Source organism: Astatotilapia calliptera, chromosome 7 (genome assembly GCF_900246225.1).
Source record: "Astatotilapia calliptera chromosome 7, fAstCal1.2, whole genome shotgun sequence".
Classification (NCBI taxonomy): domain Eukaryota; kingdom Metazoa; phylum Chordata; class Actinopteri; order Cichliformes; family Cichlidae; genus Astatotilapia; species Astatotilapia calliptera.
In genome coordinates, this window is record NC_039308.1 from 32,967,766 (window position 1) to 32,986,892 (window position 19,127).

At 40.7% G+C, this 19,127-nt stretch overlaps 1 protein-coding gene across 25 annotated transcripts in view; it reads right to left on the reverse strand.

The window, feature by feature from the left end:
• cacna1bb (calcium channel, voltage-dependent, N type, alpha 1B subunit, b) overlaps nt 1-17,109 on the reverse strand; it is a 233,958-nt gene extending 216,849 nt beyond the window's left edge. For all 25 annotated transcript variants that reach the window (XM_026174414.1, XM_026174412.1, XM_026174411.1 and 22 more), the window contains exons 1-3: nt 16,292-17,109; nt 14,130-14,235; nt 9,184-9,323 (exon numbers count right to left, since the gene is read on the reverse strand). In XM_026174414.1, coding sequence (XP_026030199.1) covers nt 9,184-9,323; nt 14,130-14,235; nt 16,292-16,569 — 524 coding nt within the window. In that variant the 5' untranslated portion in view covers nt 16,570-17,109. The remainder of the gene's footprint in view (nt 1-9,183; nt 9,324-14,129; nt 14,236-16,291) is intronic.
• Between the last annotated feature and the right edge of the window lie 2,018 nt (nt 17,110-19,127).

Consider the following 19,127-nt stretch of genomic DNA (forward strand, 5'->3'; position numbering starts at 1 on the left):
TTACACACAACGTCATTTCTGCAAACTAACATCTGTAAATATGCAAAGTGGACTTTGTTTTCCTGGCAAACATGCAAACCGCTATCGCGAGTTTGCTCAAAAACTTTTCTGCTGTTTTCCCTCAAATATTTGCTTATTCAACTTTTACAGTGTAGCCATCTTCATGAATATGAAATAACAGATGTAACACTAACACACTGGATCCTACGCTCATCTCACAGTCTTCTCACAGCCTCACAACCATAATCTACTTCTCCTACAACTTTCCGTAGTTTTTACAGTAGCTGGCCCATTGGTGTAGCGAAGATAATGGAAGGTTGTGATAAATGCGTGCATGTTTGTTTCATTTTAAATTACAGCCTTTGATTTTATTTTAATTTATGTTTTCTAGTAAACAATTACTAATAGATTGAAAGTAGCAGGCTGTACTGTATCAGAAGGGTTGATTTTTAGTGTTGACTGCAAAATTTGTCCTTTCCATCTATTTTCCTCCACTTATCCAAGTCCTTCCCAGCTGTCATAGGACAACAGGCACAGTACATGCTGGACAGGTCTCCGATCTATCACAGGCTTCACGCTCACACGCACACCTGTGTTCAGTTTTGTCAGGGACCTATGCAGGCACAGGGAGAACACACAATCCACACCAAATGTACTATTCAACAAATGAAATGCAAAATTAGGCATTAAATCTATTTTATAGACCCAGTACTGTAATATATGTGCATACAGCATGTTAAATATGAGGTAGGGCCTCCTCTGGGCGTGACACAAGCTGCCACCCGTCTCTGCATCAACAGCACAAGTGTCCGAATCCGTTGTTGAGGATTTGCTCTCCGTTCCTGGATGAGTGCCCTGCAGTTGTGCAACATCACTGATTGTAGCTGCCTCTGATCAAGGCATTGTCCTGCCAGTACAGTCACAGGGTGGAGCAGCTCATCTCCACCAAAAACAATCAGATGATAGATGGTGCTGTTGTGGACATGCAGCACTGACATGCATGCCAGCATCCAGTATGTCAGCGGCCTGCGATTTATGTTTGTACAAAAGTATTCCTGTGAAAGATATGATGACATCATACATGACTCAACTATGTCATTTTAGTCCCTAGCAGCTTGGTCACCTGAGGGTTAAATTGCATTGATATAATATGAGATTAAGAATGAATGTGGTGAAGATTTTATCTGTGTTTTTATAATTCTCACTTTATAATGGCAAACACTCCAGAAAAGAAAGTGTTTTTCTAAGCAGAGCAGGCTTCCCAACCTTTGTCTTTATGTCACGGACGCTGCTGTGCTCAGCATGTGAGTGTCCGTGTCTGGCTCCTCATCAGGGCTCCGTGTTCCTGAGCAAGCTAGCTCAGTGTTATATTGATTAAGCCTGTGGCAACACAGGCAGATTTATTCTCTTATTAGGAGCTCCTAATGCCTGATCAGGACAGATTAAAGGTCTGCCACTGCCTTCAGCTACACTATCATTTAGACCCTCTCATTAGGATTGGATGGCTGTATCAACATAATTAGCCTGAGGACGAAGCACTGGAACTGTACAACTGGCAGACAACAAACACTGATTCCCAGCATAGTGGGAAAGTGGGAAAATAAGCTATTGACTTATTGATGACATAAGATGATTAACAGAGCATGACTGAAAATATTTTAATTCCAGGGAAAACAGAATTACTTATTTCTCCATATCCTGCAGTACAGCCACAGCCACATCCTGTCAGAATACATCCTACATTAGACTTCAGCCCAAGGAGATCAATAGAAACTACAACCAGTCACTTTTGACTGATTGCCTGGCATTTTTAATATACATGTTTTATCAATCATTTATGCAGCTGCCACTAACATCCAACTGAAGGAGCATTACGTTTGTTTTTGATTGATTTTTCTTTTTTTTAAACTCTTGCTACACAAACTGCTTTCATTTTATTATCGTTTCATCACCGAGATACTCTTCAAAAATAAATATCAGTGGATGTAAATGCAACACGTTTAAATCAGGGATATTAAAACCACCAGTTTAAGGTAATATATGCACTTACAAATTCACAATACATTTTTTTTTCTTAGTAGCTAGATTTGATTTGATTTGATATTAGTATTTTGATTGGTTTGAGGTTTGGATTTATTTTGCATACTCTCACATGTTTTCATAATTTTTTCAGTTTTCTGATAATTTACTGGACAAATAATTCAAAAAGCATAGGTCTCATCATGTGGGAGAGACGTATTAAAGGTTTCCTTTTTCCTAGATTTTGATATTAGCTTCATCTTCCAGCCACATGTCAGAATAATTTTCTAATGGCTTGGTTACACTATAGTAAAAGTAGGATGGTAACCTCCATACAGCTGGAAATAATTTGCTGTCAGAGACCAACTGCAAGTAATTGTGGTGACCAACTGGTCACCAAGAGGTTGAACATGTAACACCTTCAACCTCATGGCACCTGCTTTAAATCAGAAAATGACTGCATGTCGCCTGGTGGGAGGCAGTCTGCTTCCAAACAATCAGTCTCTCTACCATCACACTCAGGGCATTTTCACATGTATAGTTCATTTGCTCTTGTCTCAATCACTTGATGACTTTGTAAACTTGTAGCTTTTTCTCATGGTTTGGTTTCCTTTCACACTGGAAAAAACTGAATACCATGCATCACTATATACCATGTGACAATGTTTAATCTGCTTATTGGAGAGATGTGCCTGCAGCGGGAACAACAAAAGCAAACACAGGAAGAAGATGTGTTCTGGCCCAGTGGATAACCTGGAGAATTTACACCTTTCCTACTATAAACAAACTATTCTGGAGTTCATTTGAAACTAGACCAAGGAGCATAACTATTAAGCCTGCGCCTAGAAGCGTAAGCCATCTGCGATTTATCTCTTTGCTAAAGGAGATTTGAATCAACTGATTGTATTCCCATATGTCCTGCAGAAACTACATTTATGGAGGACTTCCTGTTTCAAACATACGAGGTTCTGGCGGGATTTGTGAATGTGAGAAGTTAATGTGAAATTCTGTGTACGTAGAACAGGTAACTGACTTTGTCTTATTACTATTTTATCATTGTCTTGGCAGACCAAAGTTGCTGCGAGTGGTCAAAGACCTGGTCCCTGTTTTTGAAGCAACCATTTTAAAAGGCACAAAGATCACAAATTCATTGCACAAAATAGTGCTATTTTAGTCAGGTGGGAGGCACCTGACTCTGGATGACCATGTGGAAAAGTAAGAAGTTCAATAGTTTCGTTTGTTTGTTTGTTTGTTTGTTTGTTTGTTTTTTAAATCAAAATAGAAGTTGGAGACTTGTTAAAGTTATGTAAAGGTAACAAAAAAGAAAAAAAATTATGCACAGTATCAGTTCACATAGGTCTGCAACTAAAGTTAAGCTACAAACTGATAACCTGATGATCAGATCACATGATCTCAAGCAAGCCTACATCAGATGACGGCTCAGCTGACCTAATCAGTGTCAGGTGTCTTGTCACTGAGCCCCACTCTGGTCTAAGCTGGGAGCGTCTTGCGGCTCTTCATTTGATTCTGACTGAAATAAAGTTGATTATTTTACTTGAAAAAACCCCCACATAAGTAGTTAATATTAAGACTTATCTTAATAAACTGATATAATATACGCCCATACAAAAATGTAGAACAGGGATTTTTGTTTTTTTAGTTGATTAACAGGGAATTTTTATGAGTGTATTATTATGATCACTAATTCTTCCCTATATTGACAACACAGAGTGAAGCAGAGGCTTTTTAACACCCAGGTGAGCAGTAAAATCCACTTAATCCTCTTAAATTCATCTAAGAGGGGTGAATGTCTGAGGACATGTGGTTAGCCTTCTATCATTTGCCATTAGGATCATTCATCCGATTCCTCCTCCTGTGACCCAGTGATCCATCCAGAGGTGATCTGATTGATTTCAGATTGATGTGGGCTCAGTTCGAACACCTTCATCCCGCCCCACCCCCGCCTCAACCCAACCCCGGTCCCACAGGGGCGTGTCGAGCAGAAAACAAACAGCGTGTCACACACAAGCTCGCACACACACACACACACACACACACAGAAACCCCCGATTACATCGAAGCACATTATCTACTGAGGTTGCTTGGCAACCAAACGGAGACACACACATCACAACATAATGGCTAATTTGTATCCAGCTGTGTCAGCAACGGGTAGACAAACCTGAAGAGCCATTTCTCTAGCTTTAGTTTCTGGAGCAAAGAAAAGCCCTTCAAATAAAAAGCTGGTTTTGATACACTGTAAACAAAAAGCTATTGATTGAAATCAGTGCATAAAAGTTTAAAATGCATAAAAAACATACTTCTTTATGGCTTATTAAGCATAAAGACCAAAACACAATGCAAAAGTGTGATCACCACTGCCATTTTCAGATGCAGATAGTTAAGGATCCCATCAACTGTCTCTGAAGTTAAAGCTATTGTAATGTTTTACAGTCAACCATGGCTAACATGCAGTACTTTTCAACAGTCTTGAGCAATCACTCATTTCCCTATACTATTTAGAACTTAAAAAACAAACAAACAAAAACATACATAAGGACACATAAGATCAGTCTGAGGACAGGTTATAACCACCTGACCTATCTTACACTGTAGGTTGGAAATTATGTTTCCCAGGTGAAAAATGACCAGATGACCAGACTTCAGCGTCAATCATAACAGGTTTGCAAATGTCAATAATTAATAAATAGCAATGAAAGTAACTTTAAACTACACCGCAGGATACCTTTAAAAACACATGTTGTGCTCTGAGTCTGAGAGACTCTGATTATTAAATATCGTGGCCAATGACATTGAGACCTGCTAAAAAACAGAAGAAGACGTCAGTCGACATGCCTCTGTATGCTCTGATCTTCTAACAGAAACTCTTTGCCTCAACAAGTACAGCAGGGAGAGAATAAATGTAATCATAGATTCTAACTATTTTCCTGATTCTATGCCAAGAGAAGGCAAAAGAAGGTCTGAAATGTGCTCTTTATGGCATGACACGACTGAAAAAGAATAACTGTTCTGAGACGCATGAACCAAATCTGTCATTTGAGCCTCCCTTACCTGCATTGATTCCAGCTGTTGTGTTTTTATTGTCACCTGTCAACACTTACAGCCCTGTTCTGGTTTCCATTTAAAATCCAGCTCAATTTATTCCCTTTATTGACATTTTGAAAAAGCCATTAGCTATCACCGGAGTCCAATCAAAAGCTCATAGAGTACGAATGCCGGACATCATCTCTCTGGGCATGCATTTATTAAAGCAAAACAGGCATTTATCAGCACGTTTCTAATATTGTATGACTGCTGGTTGGGGACATTGTATTGATACTCTAACCTGACAAAAATCAAATATTTGTTCCCTCCTGGGAGTCACTAGTAACCCAGTCAACATGGATCAATATCATATTTGAAAAACTGCAATTTCTCCAATGGCCACATGAGGCTGGTTCCAGAAGTGAGTCATTCCCCACAGTTTCCACATTAAAATGTCCAACTTGTTTAAAACATTCACAACTCATTTACACCTTCATGACAAACGTGTGTATTCAGTTTTTCCATAAATCTGCCTTTTAAATTGCATTTTGTCTTAAATGTATGCATTTGAGAGCATTTCCATTGTCTTTACCTGGCAAAAAAAGGCTTGTTGTGTGATTTGTACTTAAAAGCCCATCAAAGAAATCTGTGCTCCTATTTTCATAGTTCACCTTCTTATATTTTATCTGTACATTACTGACATCTGAGTCTTTCCAGGTTTGCAATCCATGACCCTAAAACTCCACTGTAACATCCTAACACAGTCAGTTCTGGCTTGCAATGGTGACAATGCTAAAAAAAACTGATGGGCACTTTACAGAATAATGGGTGGAGTCACAGTGGCTACATCTATCTTTCATATGCATTTCAATATCAACATTGATGGGGTTTTCCAAGCTCTGGGTAACATGTTTGTTAGGCTATGATTTCATGTTGAGTTGAGGACACAAGTGCAGATGCATAGAGGCAGGTACAGGTGAACTTAAAGTGAGCTGTTCATTACCAGACCAGTCGTTGAAACAAAAGTCTCAAGGGGAACACTGGAAACAAGGAGCAATCTACACTGGGGAATACAGGCTAATGAAGTATGGAAACAGGTCCAAATGTGGGAGTGGGAACACACCTGAAACTCAGATTAAAACAAGACTGGGGAAAGTAAAACAGTACACTAAACACATGGGACACGGACTACCAGGAAAACAGGAAACCAAACTGAAGGAGACTTGACACAACAGGGACAGAACAGAATTAATGCACTAAGCAAAAAGATACATGAATATAAACTCAAGGAAAACCAAGAATAACAGATTTATATACATTTACCAAAAAAACAACAACCTCTAAATCACTGGGTAACAGAGCCAGGACCATAACAATGTTATCTCAGAGGACTCCAGTGTTCGGATAAATATCTGCGTCCTTATGGTAGAAATACACTTCTTACTGCATTACCAAATCCCCTAATGAAAGATTGTGTCCTACTCGCTTTTAGGTGGAATAATTACAGCAAAATGTTAAACTTTTTAAAATGCGTTTCATAAAAACACTAAATGTTCTGGCACTGAGTGGCTCTAACCACAGGGCACACGATTGTTTACATTGTGCCAGTTTGTGGGTTTTTATTGTGCTCTATAAACAGGAAGTTGGTTAGGACATTAATTCAAGTCGATCTGTTCTGTTCATTTCCAGCTCCAAAACACATTTTACTCATGAACTCTGTTTGAGCAGCTTTGCATTATTCACACTCAGTGATGGGAATAATGGCGTTACAAGTAACGGCGTTACTTTTTTTCACTAACGAGTAATCTAACTAATTACTATTCCTATCGTTACAACGCCGTTACCATTACTAACAAGAAAATGTGGTGGGGTCCCGTTACTATTTTTCAACAAACAGACGGTTGAAGCTGTCTTCAGTTTACAGTATCAGTTGCACGGAAGTAGCTGTAAGTAATCTGGACGCTACAGCTTTGAGCAGCTGCGCGCGGTCCCATGGGTGGCAATCACTTTCTTGCAGACGATCACTTTTTGGCACAACACCTGGAGCTAAGGGGGCAAAACAATCGCACGAGTGCTGCTGTTTGACTGAGGAAGAATAAAGTAGTCGTGGTAAGTCAATCACATGACCACTTCAAGATGACAAAGCAACAAGGTGATATAGTTTTTAACTTGTGTTGATAGGCCACGCAAAACCAGAGTCATGATAAACAATATATACGCAGCATTTTTTCCTGAATAGTTTCGTCACTTTTACTGTCTAAGGACAGCACAGCAAGCACTCTCTGCTTATGAGCAAAAAAAAAACAAAACAAAAAAAAAAACGCCCTTTCCTGTTGGTGGAGAAATGCACCATGTCGACCAATCAAAAAATGATATGGCAACATGACATTTGGTTGTTTAGGAAGACGGGGAAGTTTTAGGAGTGATGATGATGAGAGAGAGAGAGAGAGAGAGAGAGAGAGAGGAGGGGGGAGAGAGAGAGAGAGAGAGTTTTGAGATGTGAGATATTTGTTAGGTTTAGAACAGCTGATTGTTATACAAATAGTTTGAAATGGTTATTAAAAAGGGTAAAAGGTAAATGGCTGCAAATAACTTTGTTGTTTGCAAAACTTATACATATGATTTTAAAATTGACAATTTATATTTGCATTTAAAGTTATGAAGTATGATTCATTAAACATGTTTGTGGTTGTTACAGTAAAAATATAACTTTTTTTTACTTGGATTTTATGTTTTCTGATTTTAGATCAGTTGTGTTAATACAGTATGTCAAAATGAAAACATAACTGTAAATTCAGACACGTGAGGTTGTGCTGAAAAGGATGATGCCAAACAAGGCAAAGTAAATAGTTTTTAAAGCTGAAATGTAGAGGGGAACTCAAAAGTAGTAAAATGGCCAATTATACCCTGGACCCCAGAGGGTTAAACATTTTTTTTAAAGTAACGCAATAGTTACTTTTCCTAGTAATTAATTACTTTTAGAATATTGTAACTCAGTTACTTCTCTGAAGAAGTGACTAGTAACTATAATTAATTACTTTTTCAAAGTAACTTGCCCAACACTGATCACACTAATCTGCCTTATTATAACAATGCCCCCGCCCCAAGAAACACTCACAAAAAACCCCAAAAACACATAAATACTGTATACTTTACTTTATATATACTGTATAAGACAGGCTCTTTGTCCCATAAAGACAACATTTCACCCTTAAAGACAAGCTTTGACATATTAAAGGTGGCTTCCATGTGTAAGCAGCTCAGAAGCACTTTATGATTCATGTCTTTTGAAGAAATAGAGGTAATGACTGACATGTAAACCTGAAGACTAAACTCTTGTATCTGACCACAGTAAAAACAACACCAACTTAGAAACGTATTAATATCCTTACACCCTCTTCCTGTATTACACTGTAAGGACTTCTTACATCATCAAAAGGGAGTACTGTACTGCCCTAAGCTTTGAAATCCTAGCAGTAACTACTCAGTACTATTGGCTTGACCGTGTTCCCTGTCACTGACTCTTCATGGCTCCCCTCTGATGATAAGAAACACAGGCTATTACATCCCTGCAAAGGCCTAGAGCCTCAATGGCTTCCCTGCCGAGAAGCCACCAAGAGCTGCTCAAAAGAGGAAGAAAAGCTTTCAACAATAAAAGCATGTGTCACAGAGCGCCCCACTTAGCTAACAACTTCCAGTGCAGACATGCAATTACATCTGAAACTTATATAAAATGTGAAACATGCAGAATATTGAATATTGTACAGCCTAAGGTGGTATGTCAGCCCCGCATCAAAAGAAGGCAACCTCAAATTGTTAGAAACAAAGATGGAAGCCGCTCTGCGAGGACATGGCGTCTGTATGGTGTTGCCCAGGAACAGTGTTGAACTCAAGGACAAAGGCTAAAACCAGCAAATGCTCACATCACACTCCTTTCACTTCTTTCACAGGCTCGGGTTACTCGTTGAATAACAGACATGCTTGTGGGCATATGATCTAACTGGAAGGAGGTGATTCCACTACACTCCCTCTCAGGGTGCTCACAGATATGCACAAAAGAAACCACTCTTACTGCAATGTTTCCATCTCCAGCTGACACCCAGCGGGCGAGGGACTCACCCCGTGAGGACGACCACGAAGTCCATTACATTCCAGCCATTGCGGAGGTAGGAGCCTTTGTGAAATGCGAAGCCCAGGGCGATGATCTTAATGGCGGCCTCAAAACAGAATATTCCAATAAAGTAGGGCTCTGTGTCGTCCTGCAGAAAGACAGAGAGAATCAGAGAGGGGATGAGACCAGCAGAAGAATATCTTTTTGTTGGAGGTAGGAGAGTGTTTACTGAAGCATTAAGTCAAAGAGCAGGGGGTGAATAAAAGACAGGGAAAAAACTTCTTTCACTTTTTATGCCGGCATGAGCAGAAATGCAGGAATTGAAGCTCTCTTTTGGATGAAAAGACAGTAAATACTGGGAAAACAAATATCCACAAACGCAGGATGATCGTATGGGGGTATTGTAAATTAATGGCGCCCCAGGCGTGCACATTTAATGCATTCAAACAAAAAAATTTAGCTTCAAGTGAATGCAGACAACTACATGTGCAAACAAAAAATTAAACAAGCTGTGTGTTCTGTTAAAATGTCACATTAAATATCATCAGTGCTGCGTGACTCCAAAAAAAGGGCAACCTCTGCTGAGGCCATGCAACAGGGCACTTTAAATGGAATAGAGGGCCTTTCTGTCTCACCAGTGAGGTAACAAAACCAAAACTAGAGGTCAGGTAGAGTATCTGGCACTAAGAAATGGCCACTTAGGCTGACCAGAGAGGCATTTGAGATACTTAGCCTGATAGGGCAGCAACAACAAAGGCACTTGGCCATTTCTTGTATGACATAAGAGAAAAATAGGGAAGGGAAATCTTGCTGCGATTATGTTGGTAGATGGGCAGAAAGAGGAAAAGGTGAGGTGGGGACTGACCAGAAGGTCACTTAAAGTACTCGTGTAGCATTTGAGGTTCCTAATAAAGAATCAGATCCAACTGAAAGGAGTCTGAGTGCTTTATTTGCCCTTATTGTGTAAAATACAAGGCAAATGAAAGGCACCTTCTTAAGATCCTAACCACAGACTGTATATAAAAGATGGATGTAGCCACTATAATGTCATTGAATGGTTTGCATGGTGATTTGGAGCCAGACATAAGAGATGGATGGATGTCGCTGAGAAACTCTCATACAGTTTTTACTTGTGACTTATGAAGCTGCTAGAAAGCACAGCCTTGTTCTTTGTCTCTACTCTTATTGTGATGAACATTTACAAAAAGAAACATCCTGATATGTTTACAACCAGCTATTGAAGCAACAACCACATCAGAAAGGTGTTTACTGAGATCATGGATCATGTAATGAGCAGCTGAGCCATTTTTCCATAGATATCTACAGAGCTGCCCCCTGCTAACCATGAGAAAAAATTCAGGTATAAGACCTCAGATTAAAGACTTTTAAGTTACGTGAGTCTTTTATAGACAGTCATTGAAGGTTAGTTGGGCACAAGCATGGCATTAGAAACTTCCAGGGAAGAACTTGACCCAACCAGAAAAGAGGTTGGACTGTTCAAATGCCCTGCTCATGTGTCATGGGAAAATATAAGCAACCAACCAGGTTTTTAAGGTGTCAGCTAGAAGTGCCAAACACTGGAGCATTTGGACAGTCAAACTGGTGCTTAGAGCAACAACAGGAACACAAAAATGAAGCATCGCACTGGCAGGCAGGAGCAATTACAATAATTGGAGATAGCAGGGCCAAAAAGTCAGTTGGACCAACAAATAGGGCCAGTGGTCAGAACACATTGGAGCACATGGAAAGGCATTTAAGAGGCCCTGTGGCGTGACAGCCCATTCTTATTTCCTGGGTGTCAAATGCTGCCATTCTGTCACAGCTGCTGGAATCTCTCAGACACGAGGTCATGACGTGCTGGGATATAACCATAGTCACACTGGTTTCACATCCAGCTGGTCAATTATACATGTTTGTAAATAGCAGCTTAATGTCACACGTAAATGCACTTCATTTTTCAGCATGCTTCACTAATGCTGTGTATTATTAACCTAAACTAGGGGTGTCGAACATAAGACCAGCTTGCTAGAAATGCTGAAAGATTTCTTTCTTTCATACGGCAGCATGTCAATGTCATGTGAAAAGAGGTAATGTTGACATTGGACTTCCTTTTTCTCATAAGATATCTCAGGAATTAAATGCTACAACACCGTGAACTGTTAAACTCCTTTAGATGAACAGAAAGGGCCGTTTCACTGGTCCGGCCCTCTTAAGATGAAAGCAGGCTGTATAAGTCACAACACTATGACTTTTTCCTAAACCTCACCACGCAGTTTAGCCTTCTACTTTCACAAAATAAGTGTAAGTACAAAGTGAAGGAAAAGGAAACGAATCAGTAAGTGAAAACAAAGCAAATCAAACTGGGAAGCACAAAGTTCCCAAACAGGACACACACTGAGCACTGAACTTTAGGAGACGGCGATTATCTCCTGGCATCTAACGCTGCTGTTGCACAATGGCTGTAAGGGACGCCTGGGATGAGAACGTGCTCCGACACGGGCCAAATGTTTGCACTCACATGGCAACACGTATGACTGGGCAGTTTATGTGAGCACTGCACTACTCTCGAACCATGTCAAACAAGCAGCTCTGGGTCACAGTGGAATAATTTGCACTACGTGGTTGAGCTAACCCTAGGATGTGCTGCAAGTAAAGGAGCTAGCTCTGGCCTGTGTGGCAGGACACTCTTTGCCTTTGCCTCCCCATTAATATCTCAGAGAGCCTGAAGCGACGCACAGGGCACGAGCAGAGGATATCTCACGCCTACACTTTGCCTTCTCTCCCCCCTCCATTTTTTGTATCTCTCTCTCTTGCTCCCAGCATGCTACAAGCTGACAGACAGTGCCCCCAACCCCCAGCCTCACCCAGCCTCCAACGTAAATAATCACATAAAAGCAGTGTGACAGGCCCGTGCACTATAAGAAGGGTGACCTTTTCTATACCCCCTGAGTGAGTACAGGGAGCACATGATATAGATATGTTGGATGAGAGTTACTGAGGTGGTGGAACAAGAATGGGTTGGGGTTTTTTATAATTGAGGAACAAATTAGTGGCTTCTAGGCTATTAATTATAATAATTCCAGTGCCCTATAAAAGGACAATAATCATACATAAAGAAATTGAAATCTTTACATACATAGCAGGAGGAATTTTGGGAATCATAAAGAAAAGCCTTCTGAAAACAGCTAAAGAATCCTCTGCGGATCATGGCATTAAAGCCCTGCAATGGATGTGATGTACTGTCACTGAATAGCTTCTATCATCACTTCCACTTACAGCATGCCTGCTGGTCTATTGACAGAGCTTCATAAACAACAACAAAAGAAAAACCTGATCCCTTGTTCTAATTAAAAGGCATCTTGTTGCATTACATCCTCGAGGTGGAGGAGGCAGCGAGAGGATGCTTGTTTTCCTTCTTTGTGTAACCACTCTAATCACTTCCTCGTGCGCGTCTTCGCTGCTGAATTAGCATCACGACCATCAACAGCAGCAAGGTGGATGAATATGTGAGGAATTCTTTGACATTTTCCACATCAAGCTGTTGCTCTTCGTAGCGCTCTTTGCCTTGCTATTTTTAAGGCTAAATTCCCCTTCGGCCACAGCACCCTCAAACTCAAGAGGAACAAGGTGCTGGAGCATGCAGCTTTGCATGCACAATTTCTGTCCCCGGCATATATCACACTTGACCTCGCTGTGCAGCAGTCTCTTTTGTTTCTCGTGTCTCTTTTGACTGGTCAGCAGTGCGACGTGACCGTCAGAGTTCAAATGCTGGTTTAAATTGCATATGTGAGAATGGCAGCAGGAGTTGTGATAGGATGAGGAAGAAGAAGAAGAAGGGTGGAAAAACAACCAGTCACAGCTAAACACACCAAATAAACAAAAGTAATTAAGCAAGTGCAGATCAATATTTGGAAAGATGCTAATTAACTAGTTGCTTACTCTTATTGATAGCTTATTGTGCAGGATCATTTATTAGACCATAATGAAGAGCTTTGTCTTAATCAATAACCACCTGATAACCATTTTTGATGTTCAGTAGGATATATTATTTCAGCATTTTTCTGCCTTTCCTTCTGGGATGCTCACTTTAGGGTTCATCACAGCAGGCCATTTGCCTCCTCTGTCCTCCTTCACTACATATGTGACCCTCGTCTGTGGTCTTTTTCTTTTCCTCTTGCCTGGCAGCTCCATCTTCAACACCCTCTGATTTCCACTCTCCCTCATCTGCACATCCAAACCATCTTAGCCTTGCCCCTCTTCCTTCTCCAAACTGCTCAGCCCGAGCTGTCCCCCTGATGTATTTGTTTCTAATCCAATCCCTCTTGCTCTGTCTTTCAACAAGGACTAACTGTTGCATTTTGAAAACATTGGTTATCGCTGTTTTCTGATACAGCTCAGTTTCCACAAACCTGCACTGCTCCTCCTAAGGCTACAGGGAACTGCTGAGTTTCTCACTCGTGATTTAATTTCTCTTTTTTTCCACATGATTGCAGAACTATCTCACTGTGGGTGTTACTTTCCTCAATTTAACATATTGCCACTTTTAGTGAATTTGTTCTTTCACTGAATCTGACTGGAAACTGTGCCTCTCAATAAGAAGAGGAGCTGCTAACTGCAGTAGTAGTGTGCCATGGTGAATTTCGAAAGTGTGAAGGAGGTTATTAAAGTGTCAAATACAAGTGAAGGAATCACTTTTGATGTTTACCACAAGAATGGACTTATATTTGTTAATAAGGATTGTAGTAGTGCCACGAAAGGCCAATACTGAGCATGCATAAATACGTAAAACCAATAAGCAGTAAACTGGAGATTAATAAGTGTCGAATAATTAGCAATTAGTAAATGTGTGCACTTAAAATAAAGTGTTGCCCAATATTTTTGTAAATCTGGCACCTCCGGGGAAGGGACAGAAAATCAACGTGTGAGGGATGCGACCTTAAAGAGATGGACTTACCAGGCGCTCTGACATGGGCGTCTTGTCACCGGCAGGTAGATGCTGCTCCAGGGCCAAGACGATGCAGTTGGCGATAATTGTGGCCAGGATCATGTACTCAAATGGAGTGTGCAGAGTTAAGGAGTAGTTATAAATGATGTCACATGTATTTCATTTCAGTATGTCTGCAAACCTTCTTAGCACTGATAAACTACTTTATACTGATGAATAAACATCACATTTTTGTAACTCATCTATTCTAATGGAATAAGGAAGCAGATTCATGGCGGTTGCACAGGAATAATCCTGCATGCCCCTGTGCTAAACTTGAATTTAGATGCATTCTGTCCAACTAAGCATAAATTTTCCATCAAGCTCTGGTTGAAGGCCTTTTGTGGAAAGAAAGCATCCTATACATGTGCTCATGATCCTTCCAGATGGTTGACCACTTCATTCTGTCATTCATTTTCACTCGGTCACTGCCCTGAGGGTCAGTGCCTATTGAGGGTCCATGAATCACAAGGGAATTGGAAGCTGATAATCGTAACAGCAAAGATATGGATAAAAATACTGAGCTGCTTTACATATCCTGAAAATTTCAGGAATGAGAGTGAACGCGGTGATTATTTTATTATCTTGTCCATATGGAATATCAGAGGTTCCGGTTCATATCAGCCCATAGAGGGCACGGACAAACTGATAAATGCTGTTATTTGATTAGAGCTAATGTTGTCCTCATTGTCGCCCACAGAGCAGATCCAGCTGTCTGGTCATGTTCATCACACAAGCCCTGTGGCTTCCCAGTCTAAACAATTTCAACACAGAAATATATAACCTCTCTCTGAGCTTATAACCTACAGTGGAGTCTTTAAGAGACATTAAAATATAAAAAAAATTTTTTTGGCTGTTTCTGGGACAACCAGGAGTAACAAGACACCAAGTTAAAACCTGAATCTTTGTCAGATGATGGCTGATTTTTTTTTGTTCCCCAGGTGTACTTTTTCCCCCCTTCACACAAATAAAGCCTGAATGTGATCAGAAAATAGAATTTAAACCCTCAGCAGCAAAAGTCGTGCCTGTTGTTTACATGCAGATATCAGTTTAGCTTTTTTTTTTACATTTTAAAAGTTAATGTTGCATTATTTAAATGAAAAAATGTGAAAATGAGATTATCATTATTATTATTATTATTATTACATCTGTAACTCTCTAAAACGTTTTTAACGTTTAACATCATTAAAACACAGCTACAAACCTACTTTAGGAGGGGAGTGAAACTGAGTCTTAAAATCGGGGGAGATGAGATTATTTCCTGAGATTTTTTTTTATTGATTTTTTTTTTTTTATAAATGAATGAAAGACTGAGAAACACGCTGCTGATGATCAAGTCTTTCGCTAATTTTAAGAGAGCAAACTGCGATTATAAAAGTGACCACGACTCCTCGAAGAGGACTTTTTTTCTTTTCTTTTTTTTCCCTTTCTTTCTTTATTTTGCAGTGTGGAATAAACGGCGTGGAGCGGGGAGCGTGGGCGAGTTCAGCACCACGGAGAGGGCTCCCGACTAAGACAACGAGGCGTGCTGCTATCCTGGACGAGCGCTCTCTGTTTTTCTACTTAAAGTAAACTGCCCCCCCCAACACAACACAGTGTAGGAGAGCACGGGGATAGGGCGGTTAAGCGCAAGCCACATCGCCCCTTTTACGCACGCATCTCTTCATTGACTCGTAGCTGTGCGGATCAATAGCGATGTTTGATCGTGATTAACCACTGCTGTCAGTGCCCAGCGAGCAGTTTACAGCTGACATACTGATAAAAGAACTTCTCGGTATATATGTGGGCGCCGGGAAGGTGGGGGTAATAAAAGAGGCAGCACAATAGGCGGATGTGAAGTCTTTTCACAGCCCGCTGCTGTTCAGAGAACAGCTTTGTGTCATGTTGAAGGGAGATAAGAAGCTGGGGCGACAGGTGTAGCCAGCGTTGCGCGGAGGGGGATAAAGAGGGGACAGTGTGTTAGCGGCTACTCCACGGGCGTAAATAGCTGCACATTCAACACTAGAGAAGATAATCCACATCTAAACTTAATAGCTTGGCAAACAGGCCTGCAGGCGGTTGTGTGGCTCTGCTTTTCAACCACTGTGCCTCTAGGCTACAGATGCACCTGCTCTGTGCGTCAGGAAGGATATGGCCACTCTGTTATTCGCTTTGCATACTTCCTGATGAGGTTGTCCTCGCGGAAGATGAAGAGGGAGCGGTTGACGGTGAAGCAGTTTTGTTTGACAGGGTTCGGGTTGTAGATGGCCATCGTCCGGGCTCTCTGGGCCATCGACTGCTTGTACATCCTCTGCCCACCCGGAGCGCCACCACCCCGGGCGCCTCCTCTCCCAGCGCCCGGTCCACCTCTCCCTCCGCCGCCTGCGCTTCCTCCATAGCGGGTGGGTAGATCTTCTGCGAAGCGAGCCATTCTGGAAACGCACAGATCCAAAAGGGGAAATCCAAAGTGGTGTCAGTGGAAATGGAGGGGAGAAGCATCACAACAAACACGCTTCATACAAACCACTGCTCAGCGTTAGTGTGAGGAGAAAGCGCCGCGTTTGGGAAATAACAGATAAAAGGTGGCCTCACTGAAAACCACGCTCTCTTGATCCTTTCCATTCATTCATCTTCGGCGAAATTTAAAACGTTAAAGTTTTTGAGCCGCAAAGCACTTCCGATGTAAATCACTCAGTTGAGGCTGTTGCATCCATTACAGCTCAAAGTGGAGAAAAATCAGGCTGAAATAAGATGAGAACATCCTGCCTCAGTCCCAAATCCTGTCAGCATCGTCTCCAAACACCAGTTGAAATGTCAGGCGCTCAAAAAAAAAAAAAAAATACCATGAGGAAAAAGAAAATCCTTTTTTGCGGCTTTTCCCCCAGCCGACAGCAATAACAAAACAAGCAAATCCAGCAGGAGTATTAGTCCTCTGATTTCTGTTTGGTCGCTCCCTGCATGAGGGGCTGTAGGTTTTATACCAAGTCCTCGGTGGAATAAGGAAGAGCGCACGTGACCAGAACGAGCCTATCAGTGACTGGAGCGCACAGACGCGCTCACCGTCTGCTGGCAGGTTATAATGAAGTTCAGAAAAGCCCTGAGGCTCGAACATTTCCCTTTTGGCACCAATGAGAGAAGATTAATGCTTATGAAAGACGAGGCTAAGATCCACCTTTAACATCTCACACTGCAAAACAGGTTGCGCAAGTATCCACATTCAGACCGTGGTTAGAGTAACCATGTTAGAGCTAACAAAAAATAAATAAAAAGGAATTCACTAGAAGATGAATATATGTTAAATTAAGATGAACGGAATCTACAGAGGTGCTGAAAATGATGTGAACACTTTAGAAGTTCAGATCCAAAAACAACATCAGATCTCCTAAAAGAAGACAAAGATAATCCAGTTAAACAAAAGACCAAAAAAACAGTTTGTTCATTCTTTCATTCATTCAATCCATCAGTTATTTATTTATTGCAGAAACACAGGAGACTCAACGTTTCAGAAACTTTGCAACATTATTGTACCTAACTGACATCTTTTATTTTTAAGCACATTTTTACCCCACACAGTGTGTATTTGTGCATATGATAGTTTCCTGTTTGTTGGTTTTTTTTAATTGTTTTCTTTATGCTTTTGTTCCTGTTTGTCTGTCAGCAACGTTGTGTAAAATCTGTAAATCCAATTTTTATGAAACCTTTTCTGTCTGCACTTGATGAACTAAATTAATTAAACTAGCACATTAAACCTGATCTAAAGTACTTTCATCTTATTTGCTTATATTGAATTATTTCTTTATTTATTACTATGACTTATATTTGATTTTCAAAGGTACTTACTGTAAATTTGTTTAGCTACCAAAAGAATAGCTTTGAATCCATAACATCAATGTACTGCTGTCGAATGGCTCGGTCATTCGACAGCAGTAAAAATAAATAAATAGATTTTTAAAAATCTGTAGTTGCCTATCAGATTATTAATTAATCAGATTATTTTGATTGCACGTGTCGCCTGACGGGAGGAAACCTGTCTCCAAACAATTGCAATCACTCTCAGATTTTTAACATTTGTTTTGAAGACAGCAACTAACTGTGAGTGATCGTACACCTGGTCCCCATCTCCAGCGACCGTTTTCCCTCGGGTGACCCCAGCAGGAGAGGTATCGACTAAAATTAAACTAAGACTGGACTTTTATGCAAGACCCCTTTATACAGCAATATGTGACTCTATTTAACCACATAAGTCCGTAAAAACATTCTTATTTAAAAATTTGAAGTCCCCTAAGAAAACGGGGATAGGGCCAAAAAGAAATATATAAAGTTAAAAGAACGGAAAGTGAAAAAATCTCAACATACAAACTGGTAAAGTGCTGCCCCCTGCTGTTGAAGGTTTGAATTAAATTCCGCAGAGTGGGTAATTACAAAAAGTACCTTTTAAGATGGAGCAGAGAGACTCACAGGACTGTTAATGTTTAAGTTCAGAGATTGGTGGAGCATAGTAACTGTGCTTCAGCTATGTGGTGCTTAGGTTTTTGTGGATGTGCCTGTTGGATACAGATCTGAGTTTCCATTCAGGAGTTTTTAATTCACTTGCAAGATAAATCACTGGCCTTGGCAGAGGTATGCGCTCTCAAACGTCTTTCATTAAGTTACATAAATGTTTGATGGGCCTTTTTTCAACCTGACCGCATGCTCAGACTTTTGTTTCTTTATTATTTACACACAGCATGTGTGTACAGAATGTGGGGGCATTGGATGTCAGTTAAAACTTAACTACAAGCTTTAAAGTGCTTTATTATTTTTAGGGGGTTGCCAGATTTGATCCCCTTCCTGATGCAGCTTTCCCATTTTTCCGGGGCTAGGACCGAGACGCTAGCTCATGCGCCTTTGAAGCTGGGTGTGTCCTGCCAGAGCTGAGCATGGAGATATTTCACATGCATGGCAGATGTGTTAACCACTACAGCAAAGAGCCACAACTAAAGTATAAAC